At 39.8% G+C, this 19884-nt stretch overlaps 1 protein-coding gene across 4 annotated transcripts in view; it reads right to left on the bottom strand.

The window, feature by feature from the left end:
- LOC109556790 (mitochondrial adenyl nucleotide antiporter SLC25A24-like) overlaps positions 1 to 19669 on the bottom strand; it is a 45372-nt gene extending 25703 nt beyond the window's left edge. The window contains exons 1-4 of one of the 4 annotated variants that reach the window (XM_070786001.1): positions 14276 to 19669; positions 13202 to 13289; positions 5850 to 5974; positions 1169 to 1324 (exon numbers count right to left, since the gene is read on the bottom strand). In XM_070786001.1, coding sequence (XP_070642102.1) covers positions 1169 to 1324; positions 5850 to 5960 — 267 coding nt within the window. In that variant the 5' untranslated portion in view covers positions 5961 to 5974; positions 13202 to 13289; positions 14276 to 19669. Of the gene's footprint in view, positions 1 to 1168; positions 1325 to 5849; positions 5975 to 13201; positions 14253 to 14275 lie in introns of those variants that run through there. The other 3 variants (XM_070786000.1, XM_070786002.1, XM_070785999.1) reach the window with 3 other exon arrangements.
- Between the last annotated feature and the right edge of the window lie 215 nt (positions 19670 to 19884).

The following is a 19884-nucleotide window of genomic DNA, read 5'->3' as shown; positions in this document are numbered from 1 at the left end:
ACAGGGCACCCATCGATCCCAATTCGCCCAAAAGCTATCCCTCCATGATTATTAAGCACCCCTTTCTTTTTTAAAAGTGTCTTGATTCAAATGAAAATTATATGGTCACCTCATTACTAATCTGTAGGGGTAAAGGTACTAGTGGTTTCATCAGATTTGGGGGAGGTAGAAAGCAAATGGAAAAGTGATAACTAATTTAGCAAAGTAAAAGTTGTAACTTACGGGTCTGAGGAGGGGAAAGCACATAGAACTAAATTTTCCCTAAAAAATCCATGAAGCTTTATTCTCTGGAGGAAGCAGAGATCTTAACTCAGGAATACAGAATTCAAGAATTCAGTGAGGCATAGGACTAAAAACAGATGAATTAAGTAAGTAAATATGCACAGTAGGCCTCCTGTCCCTTTCCCCTGCTTTGAACTCAGAATACCAGCAGGCAGACATGCTCCCTTGCTTTGTATATTTCTATAAAAGTTAGAAACAGATTTATTCCGTGGTGACCCAAGAAAGCTAAAAGGAGACAGTGACTGAATGTTGTTATAGGTCCATCATTTCTGCCTTGAATAGAGCAATGAGGAGGGTGGACACCCTTCTCATCTGGTTTCAGTTGAACGGTCACAACCAGAGACTTGGCCACGAGGCTCAGGCAATTTCTTCATTGCCTGCGTCAATTTGAAAGGGACCCAACACTTCAGAAAACTGAAGAATTCTACCTACAGGGCTCTGCATTTGATAAGGAATAAAGAGGGAGTGCAACCCTGACCACTTTCTGTCTCTTGTCACAATTTCCAGTCCAGGGAGAGAATTAAGAGTATTGTGTAGCCTTCCCTTCCCAGACTCCACCAAAAAAAAAAAAAGATTTTCCTAATTTTTGCCCTCTCTAGAATACTAGTACTAGGTTGTATTTAATTATTTATTTGAAAATCTGTCTCCATCACAAAACTCCAAAATGCATGTGAATGAGAATGGTATATCACTTGGTTGTTGCACCCTCAAGGTGAGTTGAGTGTCTGGGAACTTTTGAATAACTGAGTCTAGATTACTGGCAATGAAGCAATTTGCACATGACAAAATCAAGAAATATTATTAAGACTTCTGAAATCCTCCTTTTTAAAAGCATCAAACATTATTCACATTACTCAAAATCATGTACACGAACTATGCAACACACCTGCATGAGGGTTTTCAGACGCTCTAGCGGTGCTGTACATGTTCGAGCACACGTACCCGCTATGCCTCCAGCCAACAGATATTTCCACAGATGGCCAGATTTTCTCTTTTTATCAATTAAGTTATGGAAAGTCCATCTATCTCCCATGTCAATTCCCTATCAAAACAAATTTTACATAACATTATAGTTAGCTGATCTCAAATGGAAACGTTATCTCCTAATAAGGTATAAATTCTTTATATATTTCATCTCCACAGCAAATTAATATCAGCCTTTCCTAGAATTTTGTATTTACCAACTAATATAACTTTAAATAACTCATAAATTAGCTTGAAATACTGTCAATTATAAAATTAATATATATTAAAAATATAAATTGACAATTTTTTGTATCATGCTTAGGACAACCTTTACAATTCAACCATTTAAAAATCTGTATACCATTTTCAATATAAAATTATTTGTCTAAGATTAAATACAAAAAGAACAATCTGTCAAATTCTAATAAATACTTTTAGCTCTCCTGTGTCTCCTGCATTGCAGGCGGTTTCTTTACCCACTGAGCCATCAAGGATGCCCCATAGTCAAATACAGGCTATGCACACAGTGGTGAGAATAGTAATTTAAGAGGCAACAATGTATAAGTATCTTCAGTGTTCAAGACTATCGGATTCTCCTATTATCTTCAGTCAGACTTTTCACTTCTAACAAGTTCAATTCAGTCGCTCACTCATGTCGTGTTGCCCTAATGGTCCGGGAGCAAGCAACGAGAATGAAGACAGAATATGAAGTCTGGTGCAATGTGTCAGGGGATCTGCAGCCGCTATTGGACTGAGGTGCAGAGTCCACTCTGAGTCCAGCTTTTATTCCTAATTTCAGACTACAAGAATTTTTTATCATATCTTTCCCAAGACACTACACTGACACAGTCCAGATCTCCTTGTTTTTACCCCAGGTCATTCCCTTTAGGGCTAGTCTCAGGAACAATCAGCAAGTGCGAAGGCAGTGTTCATGCTTGATGCCAACCCAGGTGGTTCAAGGCCCATGCTTTCATGATCCCAGTCACACTCCCTTCTGGGTTTGGCCTTGGGGTTTGTAACAAGGAGATTATTCTTAAGAAAAACATGAAAGATAATCATTAACACAGTTTCTTAATATATGCTGTTTTTCCAGGTGCTATTTCTGTGGAATTTCTCAAGGCTGTGAAACTACATTATGAAGAATTCCCACTACAGTGTCAGATTCTTTGCGACCCCATGGACTGCAGCACACCAGGCTTCCCTGTCCATCACCAACTCCCGGAGCTGACTCAAACTCATATCCATCAAGTCAGTGATGCCATCCAACCACCTCATCCTCTATCGTCCCCTTCTCCTCCCACCTTCAATCTTTCCCAGTATCAGGGTCTTTTCTAGTGAGTCAGTTCTTCACATCAGGTGGCCAAAGCATTGGAGTTTCAGCTTCAGCATCAGTCCTTCCAGTGAATATTCAGGACTGATTTTCTTTAGGATAGACTGGTTGGATCTCCTTGCAGTCCAAGGGACTCTCAAGAGTCTTCTCCAACACCACAGTTCAAAAGCATCAATTCTTTGGTGCTCAGCGTTCTTTGTAGTCTGACTCTCACATCCATACATAACTACTGGAAAAACCATAACTTAGACTAGATGGACCTTTGTTGGCAAAGTAATGTCTCTGCTTTTTAATATGCTATCTGCATATCTGAGGTTATTGATATTTCTCCTGGCAATCTTGATTTCAGCTTGTGCTTCATCCAGCCCAGCATTTCCCATGATGTACTCTGCATGTAAGTTAAATAAACATGGTGACAATATTCAGCCTTGACGTGCTTGTTCCGATTTGGAACCAGTCTGTTGTTCCATTCACTTTTAACAAAGCAAATATAAAATATATGACAATACATTTAGAAGCACTTTCCTGTGTAATTGATTAAAAAATCTGGGCCTTCCTATGTAGTGTGCAGAGCAGATAATAAATTCTGTGGTATATATATCACAAGTAGGATTTTTTTTTTGAGGGTCTAGAAGTTTGATCACATATGTCATGATTAAGGACCTAGGCTCAGGAGTCAGGTGGGATTCAAATCCTGAATCTCCGAGCTCCTAATTGAATGAACCCTCTGTGACTTAGTTTCCTCAAATGCAAAGAGGAACAATACTAATACATAACTGGATAGACTTTTTTTTTTAATTAAGTAACTTAGAGCATATAAAGCACTCAGCATAATGTTTGGCACTAAAAAACACTCAGTGAATGTCAGCTACCAATATTATTAATTGTAAAACATAGAGTGCTTGAAAGCAGTTAGTCCTCCAAGTGCTTGGCTGTGCTTAGTCATTAGCAGTAATACGGCTAGGAAATAGCTCAATATCTGTTTAAGAAATAAAAACTGACATTTATAGAGCAAACTCAGTGCTGTATTAAACAGTTATATGTGTCATCTTCAGTTCTCATAATAACCCTAAGAGAAGTATTACTATCCCAATTTTACAGTTAAGAAAACTGAGGCCCAGAGAGATTAAATAATTTACTCCAGCTCACCCAGACAGTAAATGGCAGAGCTGGGATTTGAACCAGAGCTGACACTGTTTCCACCCTGCAGAAGTGGCTGCTTTCTACCTCTGGGCTGTACAGCTAGAGTTGCAAGCACATTTGTATCCTGTGAAATTACTATAAACCAAACAGTGGACCTGCCCATGGAACAAAGGAAGCACCCTTTGTTAGCACTATACCCAAAAGGCAGTTCATTGAGCTCATTTTAAATGACTTTAGTAGGTTATCACCAACACTATATCAGTTAATTTTCAAAATAAGCACTTTCCATGCCTGTTTGCTGTTTATCTCATTATTAAACAGAAAACTTATCATATATTAGGCATACAATGGCCTTCCCAGGTGGCACTAGTGGTAAAGAACCCGTCTACCAACACAGGAGGAGGGCATAGAAACCCACTCTAGTATTCTTGCCTGGAGAATCCCACGGACAGAGGAGCTTGGAAGGCTACGGTCCATAGGGTCGCAAAGAGTCGGAAGTGACTAAAGTGACTTAGCATGCACACAGGCATACAATAAGTGTATTTTTCATTGTCTTGAATTTGCTTTAATCATCTCTAAAAGGAAGGTACAGAATGAACACTTCCTAAAGGAAAAAATCTCTTCATGATTACGTATTTATTGAAAGAATGTTGGTAACTAGACAGTTTTGTAAGGGTCATATTATGAGTAGAGAAGGCACACTATCACAGCTAAGACGTAAGATTATTCTATCTATCAATAGTAATGTGATCCTACTGGTCTTCTCCATTTCTCAGAGATAGGACATATGGATGCACGTATATATTTGACCCTTGAATGACCAACCTAGATAGCATATTCAAAAGCAGAGACATTACTTTGCCAACAAAGGTCTGTCTAGTCAAGGCTATGGTTTTTCCTGTGGTCATGTATGGATGTGAGAGTTGGACTGTGAAGAAGGCTGAGCGCCGAAGAACTGATGCTTTTGAACTGTGGTGTTGGAGAAGACTCTTGAGAGTCCCTTGGACTGCAAGGAGAGCCAACCAGTCCATTCTGAAGGAGATCAGCCCTGGGATTTCCTTGGAAGGAATGATGCTAAAGCTGAAACTCCAGTACTTTGGCCACCTCATGCGAAGAGTTGACTCATTGGAAAAGACTCTGATGCTGGGAGGGATTGGGGCAGGAGGAGAAGGGGACGACAGATGAGATGGCTGGATGGCATCACTGACTCGAAGGACGTGAGTCTCAGTGAACTCTAGGAGTTGGTGATGGACAGGGAGGCCTGGCGTGCTGCGATTCATGGGGTCGCAAAGAGTAGGACACGACTGAGCGACTGATCTGATCTACAGGCACTGATCCCAGGCACAGTCAAAAACCCATGTAGAACTTTACAGTTAGCCCTCCATATCCATTGTCAACCACAGATCATGTAGCATTTTAGTACATATTTACTGTGAAAAAATATGCATATAAGTAAATCTGTGAAGTTCAAATCTGCATTGTGCAAGGTTCAACTGTATACATATAATCATGAGACACAGAATAGTATAGATTTTAGTTTGTAGTTACTAAGCAAAACTTTTAAGATAGTTTAAGAAATTTTGAGAACTTTAAGAAATTATGAAGCATAGATTTTTAAGTGCACCAACAGACAAGACCTATGCCAACTATGAAGTATATATGCATATGGAAAAAACTAAAGCTTTGAACACTCTTTCAAAAACTTCTGTTCAAAGTTTATTCATTCATCCAACAAATATTTATCAGTGAAGTGTTATATAATAAAGCAATCTGCAATTCACATTCCCTACTTTTCAGGCAAGAAAATAAGCAACTACAACACAAAATGATGGTGCTGAGTAGGAGTAATCAACTCTTAAGAGTGTACTTCCTCTCAACAGATGTGTGCCTTTTGCAGGCTGAAACTTTAGTTGAAGTAGATATTACATGTCAACTCAGATTTTTTAGCATCATACAAATTTCTGAGGAAATATCACTTATAGTATAGTATAGCATCACTTTTTTCATCAGCAAAACCTCACTAAATAATTTTCTGGCCCCACAATTTTCTAAGAGTATGTAATTCATTACATTTCCACCCATGATTCATAGAATAAGACATACAAATTCTTAAAAAGAGACCACTTACTGTAAAATGGCTCCAGTAATGGGCAATTTCCTCCATATTTCTTGCAGGTTTAAATAAAAAATACTTCCTCCATTCATCCCAATCCACTGTCAGTGACCCATCAGTATCCATGCTATAAATACAAACTACAATTCATACATTTTAAAAAGCATTATCAAAATGACATCTCTTTCTTAAAATTTGAGCTGTGTTGAGTTCTGCACATTGTTACTTTTGTGATGTAGAAAGGGCATCTCATGTCTCTAAATTTTGGTTTATATGGGAATAATTCCTACAAAACAGAGCTATTAGAGTATTAAACTGGATTATATGTACAAAGGCCTTGTAAATTATAAAGAACTCACAAGCTGTCAGTATTACTACATCTCAACCTTCTAGCATTTCTCCTTTAAATATTTCCCCTTCTTCCTATTTGTAACTTCATCTTGTAACTCCTTTAACAATCAAAATGATGGCTGACAATTACCCTTTTTGGTTATGGATCTCAAAAGGCCATTTTCTTTTCTATGGATATAAAATATCCAATGTCAAAAATATCATAAGAAATGCAAATATCAATGGAAATAGAATTTTCATTAATATGAGATAATAGTAAACTAATTTTAAGAATTCTCATCAGGGAATTTCTCAAATCTTTGAATGAAATTAAGAATGTGAAGAAAGATAATGAAATATATCATTTTGAAATGTGAGGTTCCCAAAATTTCAAAGTTACTTGTTTGAGGTAGCACCCTTTCTCATTTTCCTCAGTGATTACTGCTAATTTTCACACATCTCAAGCCACCAAATCAATTTTTGACTCTCACTCTCAGGCCATGTTGTCCCCCATTTCTCGATAAAACACGAGTGTTGAAGTGTTCTCATCTTAAAACCTCTTAACACAACCTTCCCAACAGTCACCTCTTAGATCTCTCTGCCTTTGCAGTAACACTCTCTAAAGAGTTGTCTAGGGACTTCCCTGGTGGTCCAGTGGTTAAGACTCTAAGCTTTCAATGCAGGGGGCCCAGGTTCAACCCCTGGACAGGGAAATTAATATCCCATAAGCTGCATGGTACAGCCAAAAAATGAGAAGGGCATGGAAACCCATTGCAGTATTCTTGCCTGGAGAATCCCATGGACAGAGGAGCCTGGCAGTCTACAGTCCATGGGGTTGCAAAGAGTTAGACACTACTGAAGTGACTTAGCATGTATGCACATATACAGCCAAAAATATATACATAAATAAATTACTTTAAAGAGCTATCTACCTTCTGTCTCCAATTTCTCATTCTCTTTTGAACCCACTCCCATCAGGCTCTCACTACTATTTACTACACCAGTATTCTCCATGGCACCTTCTTTATCCTCATCTTTACCCTGTCAGCAGCATATGACAAAGACAGTTCTCTCCTCCTTGAAACATTTTCTTCATCTGGTTTCCAGAATAGAGTGTTCTCTTAGCCCTCCTCCTTTTCCTCTGGCTGCTCCTTCTCTGTCTCCTTCACTGGTTTGCCCTCATCTCCCCTGCCTCTAAACATCAGAGAACACCAGGACTCAGAGCATTATACTCTCTTCTTGGTTATCTCTTCCAGTCTCATGGCTTCAAATACCATCTATGGGGCTATGACTTTCAAATGTCTCTCTTGAGTGATCCTCTGAACTCCAGATTCCTATTTCAAATTGCCCACCTAACATTTCTACCTAGATGTCTGGTTAGCATCTGAAACGCAACAAAAACAAACCTGAACTCTGATATCTACCCCATCCCAAACGTGCTTTTCTCACAGTTTTACCCCTCTCGATACAGGACAATTCCATTCTTTTAGATGCTCAGGCCAAAAATCTTGGCACTATCCTTAACTATTCTTTTTCTTTTACACCCCACTCACAATTCAGCAGTAAATATTGTGAACATTTCAAAATACATCCAGAATCCAATCACTACTTACCTCCTCCATCTTGGTACAAGCCACCCTCAAATGCTGTCTGTATTATTGCATACCTGTCCTTCCTACTCTCACCCTTGCCCCCCCTATTCTCAACACATTGGCCAGAATGATCCTAAAATCTAAAATCATGTCATACCTCTGTCTAAAACCATCCAATGACTTACCAGGGCAAAAGCCAAATTCCTTCTTTCCTGCAAGATCATATGTGATCTGACTCCTGTTACCTCTTAAAGCTCATCTCCTACCACCCTCTTCCTCATTCACTCTATTCCAGACACACTGCTCCCCTCTCAGTGTCCTAACCTTGTCAGATATACTGCCTTTCTGGTGACTTTGCTTGTGCTACTTCCTTTGCCTAGACTGCTCTTCCCTCAAAGACCATCATGACTCCTTCCTCACTTCTTCAAATCTCTACACAAATGTCACCACCATGGCCTTCCCAACTCACCATATCTAAAACTGCAACTCCCCTATCACTCACACATCCATACTGTTTTCCTCCCTTCTAAGGAGGAATATCACCATCTATCACCATCTAAGATAATTTGTTTTTCTACTATTGTCTCCTCTTGATTATTGTGTGTTCCATAGAGCAGGAATTTCTGCCTGTTTCCTTCACTACTACATCCCCAGCATCTAGATAAATAGCATGCACTCAGTAAATGAATGAATAAATTTCTCTCTACCCACTTTTATCCTTACCTCCGAGAACTACATGTTGACTCTTACTCAAGGACCCTCTCTCTCTCTCGAGCTATTGGACCTACTCCTTCTCAATCATTACTTTCCTTTCTCTACAACGTATCCAACAAATGTCCCTCTTTGTCATGGCTACTTCTCCACAAATCTCTCCTACCCTTCAAAAATTTATAAAAATATAATGTAAAAAGACTTGCTTAGTCGTCTTCTCCATCTTATCTAAACTTCCCCAATCAGTAAACAACATTCATCATACCTACCTCCTCACTTCCCATTCATTCAGTAGCCCAGTGCAATCTGACATAACCCTTTACCACCCACTGAAACTGTTTTCACTGAGAGGCCCAGAAATCTCAAACGAGCAGATCTAAGGAATTTTTTTTCAATATTTATGTCACCAGTCCCTCCTATTAAATCTGATACTCTCCACCCTTGGTTTTTGTGACAATATTAAAACAGTCAGAAAACATGTATTGATCTGTTAGTATGTTCCAGACACTGTACTAGGCATTGACTATAAAATAATGGATAATATATTTTGGTCCCAGCTTTACAGTCTGTTTGGAATAGGAAATACGACAGATGACCATCTGTAAAGTTGTAAAAGCAAATACCAGCAAAACCAAAAAAGTTTCAGAGGTCAGAGTCACATCTGAATAGAGACCTAACGAATAAGCAGGGGATATCCAAGTGAAGGAGCTGGAATGGGTCTCCCAGACAGAAAGAACAGTTTGTAAAAGGGTTGAAGGAATGAGACTCCAGGGTGTTTGTTGCTGTTGTTGTTGTTTAAGACTGAAAGCTCAGTGGGCCTGGAGCACAGAGTGGAAGGAGAGTTCTGGATGACAAGACTAGAGAGGTGGGCCAGACCACGTGGAGCCCTGTAGACCACAGAAAGGAAACAAGGTTCCATCTTAACCCTTGCAATAGTATTGATTATTAACATGGATATGAAAATTCTAAATGAAGTAATAGCAAATCAAAGTCCTCTGTATACTTAGAAGAGCAACAAAAACCATGTTTCTGTGAGTAAATCCAACAAAAGTTATATAAGAGCTTTATAGAGAATATATAACATTTTATTAAAAGACATTAAAGAAGATCTAAAAAATAAAGACATACATAATATTCATGAAATAGAAAATGTAACATCATAAATACATCACTTGTCCCCCAAATGGATGTATAAATTACATGCAATTGCAATCAAAATTCCAAAAGGGGGGAATTAAATTCCCGGAGGTCTAGCGGTTAGGACTCCACACTTCCAGGGCAGGGGGCACGGGTTCATTCCCTGGTTGAGGAACTAAGAATCCCACATGCTGCATGGTGCGGCCAAAAAAAGTTCCAAAAGGGGTATGTGAGTGTATGTATGCACATGTGCATATTTGTATATGTATCCAAATAAGCTGATTCTAAAATGCATATAGAAGATTAAAGGGCCAAGAATTGCATTGACATTATTGAAGATGAAGAAAGTAAAACCAGATATCAAGATGTATTCTAAAGTGATAGCAATTAGGAGATGGTAATGATGCACAACAGACAAATGTAATAAAAAAGAGATGAGAAACACATCCACATACAGATGGAAATTTAATAATATGACAGAGGTAAGCATTTCAAGTTGTGGGAAAAGGATGAGACCAGTCAATTAATGGTGATGGAACAACAGACCATATAGAAAAAAATGAAACTGGACATGTAATTTTATAACATACATGAACATCAATTACAGATGAATTAAAGAACTAAATGTAAAATGCAAAATTATAAAAATAAGATATAGGTTAACATTTTTATATCCCAGGGTAAGTAAGAACTTTTCAAGGTGTTAAAAGCACATGCAAAAAGAAAAAGATGGACAAATATGACTACCTTAAAACTGAAATTTTCTGCACAATGACAAAAACACAAAAAATGAATTTAGAATAAGAAACAAGCTGGGAAAAGACATTTGCAGTGCATATAACCATCATAGGATTAACATCCAGAATTTATGAAAGCAGAGCTACAAACCATTAAAAAAACGATGACCAACTCAGCTTAAAAGTAGGCAAAAGACTTAACTTAAGTAATTCATAGGGAGGTAATATCCAAATGGCCAGCTAATACATTAAAAGATGTTCAGACGCACTAGCAATGAGGAATATAAGTAAATTAAATCAAATTATATTAAAACAACAGGACAATATTTCTGACCCATGGGTTTAGAAAATATTTAAATATAAGAAGACTATAGTATCAAGTAATAGGAAGGAAATACATTTCTAGTAGAATACTAAATTGGTACAACCACTTTGGAGAAAAATTTGTAATATCTAATTAAAGGTCTGTATATCCTACAGTCAAGCAACTTGACTGCAAGTAATGAACAAGATGAACTGCAAGTAATGAACAAGAATACGAGACTATTCATTCCAGCATTGTTTTGTACTAGTAACAAAACAAAATTTTTTTAAAAACCTAAAGTCTATCAGGAGAATTCATAAGTAAATTGAATCATATACATTAAATAGAAGCTGTACACTGACTAAAATGATTGATGCTATAGGCATCAACATCAACAAATCTCTAAAATATAATATTTAGAAAAAGTGATTTTAAAAATATGCAGCATGCCACCATTTAAATAATGTCTTAAAATATGAGAAGCAGTATCATACTTTAAGGATATGTAGGTAGTAAAATATACACAGAGATAAAAATGTGTATGGGGATGATAAGTTCAGGATAGTAGTTACTTCTGGCAGAAGAGAAGGAAATGGGTTTAAAGACACTGAAAACTTCAGCTGTCTGTAATGATTTATTTATTTGAAAAATCTGAACCAAATATGGCAAAATGTTAAATATGACAAACCCAGTGACGATATGGTTGTTTGTGATAAAATTCTCTATTGGTCTGTATGTTTCTTGAATGAAATAGTTCATAACAAGTTAGCTTTATCTCAGGAATGTTTAATGTCAGATCTACTACTACAGTACACTAAATAAATAAGTCAAGTGAAGGGTTTCCCTGGTGGTTCAGTGGTAAAGAATCTACCTGCCAAGGCAGGAGACACAGGTTTGATCCCTGAACCAGGAAGATCCTACATGCCTGGGAGCAACTAAGCCTGTGCGCCACAACTGAGCCTGTGCACCACAACTGAGCCTGTGCGCCACAACTGAGCCTGTGCGCCACAACTGAGCCTGTGCTGTAGAGCCCAGGAGCCGCAACTGCTGAGCCTGAGCACTTTAGAGCCCATGCTCCGAACAAGAGAAGCCACAGCAATGAGAAGCCTGCATACCGCAACTAGAGAGTAGCCCGTGCTCACCACAAATAGAGAAGCCCATGCAGCAATGAAGATCCAGCACAGCCAAAAGTAAGTTTTTAAAAAATAGGTTAAGTGAAAAAAGCTGTATAGTTGACAAAATTCAGCTCTCTTTCCTAATAGAGATACTTTTCTTCAGTGTTTTCTTATGTGTCCCTATCATAACTTTCACCACTCTGCAACTCAGCTCCCCTCAGCCCCATAGACTATTAGCTCTGCAAGGATGGGCACCAGGACCATATCGTTTATACCACTGAATCCTCACTGGCTACTCCATGTGTGGCAAAAAGCATCAATCAATATCTGATTGATAGGTGACTTGATTGATTGGATGCTTGATGGATTGACTAATAGTGTAAAGTATATGATCTTAACAAAAAAAAAGATATATGCATAAATATAAAATAAATATAAAATTATATCAATGGATTAATATTGCAGAGGTGGATTATGGTGAGCTTGAGCAAGTTACTTAACCTCAGTAAAACAAGGAAAATAATAGCCTTTGCCTCTGAAGTCTTAAGAGACTTAAAGCAGATAATATATCATGTAGAAGAGTGATAGCAAACAATGATTATGAGCCATTATTCATGTTTTCATAAAATTTCCAGTTTTCACTTTCATAATGAAAAAGCTGTTTGTGTTTTTTGTTTATTTGTTTGCTTGTGGGGTTTTTGGTTGTTTTTGGTTTTGGTTTTTTTTGGCTGCACTGTACAGCATGAGGGATCTTAGTTCCCCCAACCAGAGATTGAACCCACAACCCCTGCAGTGAAAGCACAGAGTCCTAACCACTGGACTGCAAGGGAAGTCCCAAAAAGGTTTTAAAGAAAGAAAGAAAGTGAAGTCGCTCAGTCGTGTCTGACTCTTTGTGACCCCATAGACTGTAGCCCACCAGACTCCTCCATCCATGGGATTTTCCAGGCAAGAATACTGGAATGGTGTATAGAACAGTCTTATGGACTCTATGGGAGAGGGAGAGGGCGGGAAGATTTGGGAGAATGACATTGAAACATGTAAAATGTCATCTATGAAACAAGATGCCAGTCCAGGTTCGATGCAAGATACTGGATGCTTGGGGCTACTGCACTGGGACGACCCAGAGGGATGGTATGGGGAGGGAGGAGGGAGGAGGGTTCAGGATGGGGAACACATGTATACCTGTGGCAGATTCATTTTGATATTTGGCAAAACTAATACAATTATGTAAAGTTTAAAAATAAAATAAAATTAAAAAAAAAAAGAATACTGGAATGGGTTGCCATTTCTTTCTCCAGGGGATCTTCCTGACCCAGGTATTGAACCCAGGTCTCCCTCATTGCAAGAAGACTCTTTACTGTCTAAGCCACAAGGGGAGCCCAAAAGGTTTTAAAGTAAATAAAAATTAATTTTAAAATGTATATAATATGTAAGGGCTGACCTTTCAAGAATCTTCAATGCCTCTTTTTCAGAAATATGTATACCTATTAAGTTGAGACTATCGATAATTTCTGAAGGATCAATCACTCCTTTAAAGGAATAAAGAAAATGAGCATCAACTGGAAGGTTTGAAAATATTCAGAGGCAAACAGTAACGCAGTATTCAGCACATTATCACACCATGCCATAAAACATCAACATCCCAATTATTTTTTCTACTTGCCAAGACAGACTGGAAAGTCCATATGACATTTCTTATATTAATAAATAAAAAGTTTATCTCCAATATTGCTTAAATAAGTCATTCTTGTCTCTTCTTTCCCTCAGCCTACTACACATTCAACCACCAAATGTGGTCTGTTCTGTGCCTAAGTGTTTCCCAAGTCATTTATTCCCATCAACCCAGTCCCACAGTAGCTCAAAATGCCAGTCCATGCTCTACACAAATATGATGGTGTTACTACCGCCACTACTGAAAACTCTTCAGAGGCTTCCCACCTCATTCCCCTTAATGATCAAGTCCAGAAACCTTCCCAGACCCCAAGGCCCTCCATGATCCTACCTGTGCCAGCCTCCCAGCCTCATCTCTGACATTTCCCCTTGCTCTCAGCTTCACCCTCACTGGTCTTCCTCTAGTTTCTCAGACATGACCTACTCCCGCAAGGTGACCACAGCCTCCCAACAAGCTATTTCCTCTGCTTGGACCACTCTTCCCTACTCTTCACTAAGGTAACTTCTACTGATCTTTCCAGACAGCTTAACCACCATTGTCACATGGAGCTTCATGAAAAACCTTACCAAAATGAAATAAATATTTCTCAGATCTTTAGCTAAAAAGCATATTACTCAAGGGTATAACCTTTTTGTTGGTGGTTTTCTTTTTGAAAGGTAGTATGTAAATAAAAATGACATCATTTAAAAATATTTCTTAAAAGTAATAATAAAACAAATGACAGAATTAAATAAATGAGTTTTCAATAACCTTTCAGGGAAGCCAAACACCTAAAAATAAACCTTTACTAAAACACAATTAATTTTTGGATAAAATTACTAGTTGTATTAAAAACAAACCAACATTATTTGTGTCCAAACTCTTAAAAGTCAATTTCATGTTTATCTCATTATCTTTCATGTACTGCATAAATGTGCCAAGGTCCAGCAGATTATGCTCATTAACAACCACAGATTTTAAAATTATCTACAAGAAAGAAAAAATGATATTAGAGATACATTCACACAAGGTAGATAACAAATTACAGCATTTAAATATTTATATATTTATCACATGTAAATTAATCTGCCACAAATTACCAGTGCCTTATTTTTAGAGTAAAATTTCTAACACTGAAAACATAGAATCTTTGAGTACTGGAATTTTAAAGAACTTTAGCAATTGACTACTCTTCTACTCAACAGCCATGCATGTATTCATTCACTCAATAAATATGTAAGAAACTAAATGCTTGAGAAACAGAAATGAGTCAGCAATAATCCCAGTGCTCCAGAAGCTTACAGGCTAATAGGGAAGACACCAAAATCACAATGGTAGAAAATGATCAAGCATCAGAGGGTAACAAAGATGTGAGCGCTCTGAAGAAGGGACAAAGATAGAAGGGACTCAAATATTTTTAAAATGAAGAGCAAAAGGTGAGCAAACAAAGAAACAAAGGTGTGAGAAATGTAGCAAAGATCACCAGCCATCCACCAAAATTCCTCACTGCCTTCTTTGGACACTTGGCTAGATTACATTTCCCAGTCTCCCTTGCAGTTAAGCACGGTCCTGTGACCAAGATCTCTCCAACAAAATCCAAGTGAAAGTAATGTGTGCCACTTCTAGGCCTAACTAATAAAATCCTCTCATATGTCTTCCTCCATGCTCATTCCTTTCATCAGCTGAATGCAGATGATGACGAGACCCTCAAAGAGAAGAGACTCACAAGAGAAGACCCTGGATCCCTGCATATCTGCAAGTTGGAGAACTGTCCCACCAAACACAACACCCTTCAGGAAATCAGGAAACCTCCAATACCATACTAAGAAGTTTACACTTTTCCCACCAGCATTGTACACCCCTGAAGAGGAGGGTTATGAACTAATGAGATGTATTTTCAGAAATGTCATATGGTGGCAGTGTGGAAAAAGTGATGGTGAGAGGTAAGGGCAGGAAGACTGGTTATAAGTCTGTTACAGTAACAGGTGAGAGATAAGGGCAGGAAGACTGGTTATAAGACTGTTACAGTAACAGGGGAGAGACAGTAGAATCATCATAATGGCCCTATGAGACAGGCACTAATAAGATCCCTATTTTACAGCTCAGGACACATTATGAGAAGGCCAGAAATCTGAGGACATTCATGTCAGTTCACCTCTGCTTCCTCAGTGAAGTAAAGGGCATGGTCAGCTACTGGAAGACAGGAGCAAGGAGCTTGTGGTTGGGATAAGCAAGGTTTCTCAACCCTGCCACCACTGACATTTGAGACCAAGTAACTTTGTTGTCCTGTGCATTGTAGAATGTTTAGCATCATCTCTCAGTATATCCATAAGGATCATGAACTCCTTATTTCCAAATTCAGACTTAAATTTAAGAAAGTGGGGAAAACCACTAGACCATTCAGATATGACCTAAATCAAATCCCTTATGACTAAACAGTGGAAGTGACAAATAGATTTAAGGGACTAGATCTGATAGGTAGAGTGCCTGATGAACTATGGACAGAGGTTCATGACATTGTACAGGAGATAGGAATCAAGACCATCCCCAAGAAAAAAAAAAATGCAAAAAAGCAAAATGGCTGTCTGACAAGGCCTTACAAATAGCTGTGAAAAGAAGAGAAGCAAAAAGCAAAGGAAAAAAGGAAAGATATACCCATTTGAATGCAGAGTTCCAAAGAATAGCAAGGAGAGATAAGAAAGCCTTCCTCAGTGATCAGTGAAAAGAAATAGAGGAAAACAATAGACTGGGAAAGACTAGAGATCTCTTCAAGAAAATTAGAGATACCAAGGGAATATTTCATGCAAAGACAGGCTCGATAAAGGACAGAAACAGTATGGACCTAACAGAGCAGAAGACATTAAGAAGAGGTGGCAAGAATACACAGAAGAACTGTACAAAAAAAGATCTTCATGACCCAGATAATCATGATGGTGTGATCATTCACATTCATCTAGAGCCAGACATCCTGGAATGTGAAGTCAAGTGGGCCTTAGAAAGCATCACTAAGAACAAAGCTTGTGGAGGTGATGGAATTCCAACTGAACTATTTCAAATCCTGAAAGATGATGCTGTGAAAGTGCTGCACTCAATATGCCAGCAAATTTGGAAAACTCAGCAGTGGCCACGGGACTAGAAAAGGTCAGTTTTCATTCCAATCCCAAATAAAGGCAATGCCAAAGAATGCTCAAACTACCGCACAATTGCACTCATCTCACACGCTAGTAAAGTAATGCTCAAAATTCTCCAAGCTAGGCTTCAGTGGTACATGAACCGTGAACTTCCAGATGTTCAAGCTGGTTTTAGAAAAGGCAGAGGAACCAGAGATCAAATTGCCAACATCCACTGGATCATCGAAAAAGCAAGAGAGTTCCAGAAAACCATCTATCTCTGCTTTATTGACTATGCCAAAGCCTTTGACTGTGTGGATCACAATAAACTGTGGAAAATTCTGAAAGAGATGGGAATACCAGGCCACCTGACCTGCCTCTTAAGAAACCTGTATGCAGGTCAGGCAGCAACAGTTAGAACTGGACATGGAACAACAGACTGGTTCCAAATAGGTAAAGGAGTACATCAGGCTGTATACTGTCACCCTGCTTATTTAACTTATATGCAGAGTACATCATGAAAAACGCTGGGCTGGAGGAAGCACAAACTGGAATCAAGATTGCCAGGAGAAATATCAAATCACCTCAGATATGCAGATGACACCACCCTTATGGCAGAAAGTGAAGAAGAACTAAAGAGCCTCTTGATGAAAGTGGAAGAGGAGAGTGAAAAAGTTGGCTTAAAGCTCAACATTCAGAAAACTAAGATCATGACATCCGGTCCCATCACTTCATGGCAAATATATGGGAAACAGTGGCTGACTTTTTCTGGGCTCCAAAATCACTGCAGATGGTGATTGCAGCCATAAAATTAAAAGATGCTTACTCCTTGGAAGGAAAGTTATGACCAACCTAGACAGCTTATTAAAAAGCAGAGACATTACTTTGTCAACAAAGGTCCGTCTAGTCAAAGCTATGGTTTTTCCAGTGGTCATGTATGGATGTGAGAATTTGACTACAAAGAAAGCTGAGCGCAGAAGAATTGATGCTTTTGAACCGTAGTGTTGGAGAAGACTCTTGAGAGTCCCTTGGACTGCAAGGAGATGCAACCAGTCTATCCTAAAGGAGGTCAGTCCTGGGTGTTCTTTGGAAGGACTGATGTTTAAGGTGAAACTCCAATACTATGGCCACCTGATGGGAAGAGCTGACTCATTTGAAAAGACCCTGATGCTGGGAAAGATTGAGGGCAGGAGGAGAAGGGGACGACGGAGGATGAGATGATTGGATAGCATCACCGACTCAATGGACATAGGTTTGGGTGGACTCCAGGAACTGGTGATGGACAGGGAGGCCTGGCATGCTACGGTTCATGGGGTCGCAAAGAGTCGGACACGACTGAGCGACTGAACTGACTGACTGACTGACTGACTGACTACATCCTTCACATCACACACATACATCCCCCAGTGTCACAACCATCCAAAATGTCATATGTCTCTGAGCGACAAAATCACCCCTAGTTGAGAACCACTGGGATAAACGGATAGAAGATAAAACTGACAAGCTGCTAAAGCAGAAGACCCAGCTCTTGCCTGAGAAGAGAGATGGAATAACAAGATTCTGGGGCTGCGTTCTGAAAGAAAGCATAACTTCATCAGTTTGTTTGCTGATTCTGTGTAACACAAAGTGAGTGCAACAAAAAGCCTTGGACACACAGAATCCAGTGAAAGCAATACATGTTATATAAAATCAGGACTGGAATCTGTGGTTGGTTGGGCCTTAGGGATCAAACCATCAGTTTCCATAACAAAAATGTTAGATAGCATTAATCCATCCCCCGTTTCTCTGGTATACACTGTATAAATCCTAAGAACTATGGTGCATAAACTACGTGTTACCGTGCTGACTGTATGGTTTTTCTAGATTGTGTTCTCTGCTCTCACATCCATCATTCAATTCAAGCCTACCAGATGGAAACTTATTAAATACTATTTCCCGTACTTGAATGTAATTCAGTCGCCTCGCAAGGAAAAGATTTCTATAAAGCCTGGTGTACTGTCACTTTTACAAACTCATGTGCACACATGTTCCCATGGTGCTGCTGAGGCCACTAGTCTCTTAGAGAAGCGTTAAGTAAAACAAAGACTTTATTTTTACTGTAAGTCAGCTAGTTAAACGTACAGTTGTGGAAATGAGGACCCTCTGAGAATACAATAGTGAGTATTGATATTGTCGTGTGCTGAGCTTAAGGATAACTCTACGGTTTAAGGTGTAGTGCAGTACAGCGACTTCTAAGTGTAGGGTTAAACGGGCAAGTATTGGTTTTAACTGGGGTTTCCCAGGTGGCTCAGTGTAAAGCATCTGCCTGCCAATGAAGGAGTGGCAAAGTATGTGGGTTCAATCCCTGGATCTAGAAGATCCCCTGGAGAAGGAAATGGCAACCCACTGTAGTATTCTGAGTAGCAAGTGCACACACAGGGAATTCCCAAAGGCCTTAGCGGGGAGCCCTTCAGTGCCAGCCCCACTTCCCAAGCTATGGGACGCCCTTGGGTAGAGCTCAGGAGGAGCCATCAAGACGGACTCTTGGAGTTTCCAAGAGCGAAACGAATTTGCGCCCAGGCCCAGGCATTTGGCTTCCTCCCGGGGTTCCGTTAACCTGTAGGAACGCCTAGCGAACCTTTTGTGTTTTGATGGCTTGGACCCTATTTTTAGGTAAGACTGCTACACGTTTCACCTGAGCAGCTCACTCATAGGACAGAAACGTGTGGAAAACTGTTCCACCACCGGGCTGTCTCTGGTGAAGCAGCTCACACCAAAAAACGTCTGGGGACTAGGCCCCAAAGAGATGAGGGGGTCTTCTCCGCCCCCACCCCCATATCACGCCTGCAGAGCCTCCGGCCCCGCACGCTCCCTGAGGCCTGAACGCACCAAGGCCCACCTCCTCCTCCCCGCCTGGAGAGAAGCCCAGGGCCTCCAGTCCTTCCTGCAGTTCCGCGATGTCCACCGTCCCGTCCCCGCGGCGGCCCAGCTTCTGGAAGAGCTCTTCGAAAAGGATGTCGAACTCGTGTTCCTGGCCAGCCACGGTGGGCGGCAGGAAGCCCCCTCTGCCGCGCAGCATGGTCACACAGCACCAAGGGAACCCCGAGAAGTGGGAAAGCCCGACCGGCAGGCCGAGCCGGGAGCCTCCAAGGGGGCGGCCCTGCGGGCAGTGTAGTAACTGCCCCTGGAACGCGTGGTCCGACACCTCTGGGTTCCGTGCCAGCGGGCAAGGAATGTCCCCTTGGTTCCGGGTTTGCTTCTGCCAGTCTTCTTTTTTTCTTTTTTGTGGTTAATGTCTGGCTGGGGATTCCCAGACAGCACAGTTTTAATTCAAACTCTAAAGTGACTGAGGGTAGCCCCAGGGTTGTGAATTTTTAGGGGAGA

This window comes from Bos indicus, chromosome 3 (genome assembly GCF_029378745.1).
Source record: "Bos indicus isolate NIAB-ARS_2022 breed Sahiwal x Tharparkar chromosome 3, NIAB-ARS_B.indTharparkar_mat_pri_1.0, whole genome shotgun sequence".
Classification (NCBI taxonomy): domain Eukaryota; kingdom Metazoa; phylum Chordata; class Mammalia; order Artiodactyla; family Bovidae; genus Bos; species Bos indicus.
This window is presented reverse-complemented; position numbering and strand designations above follow the sequence as displayed.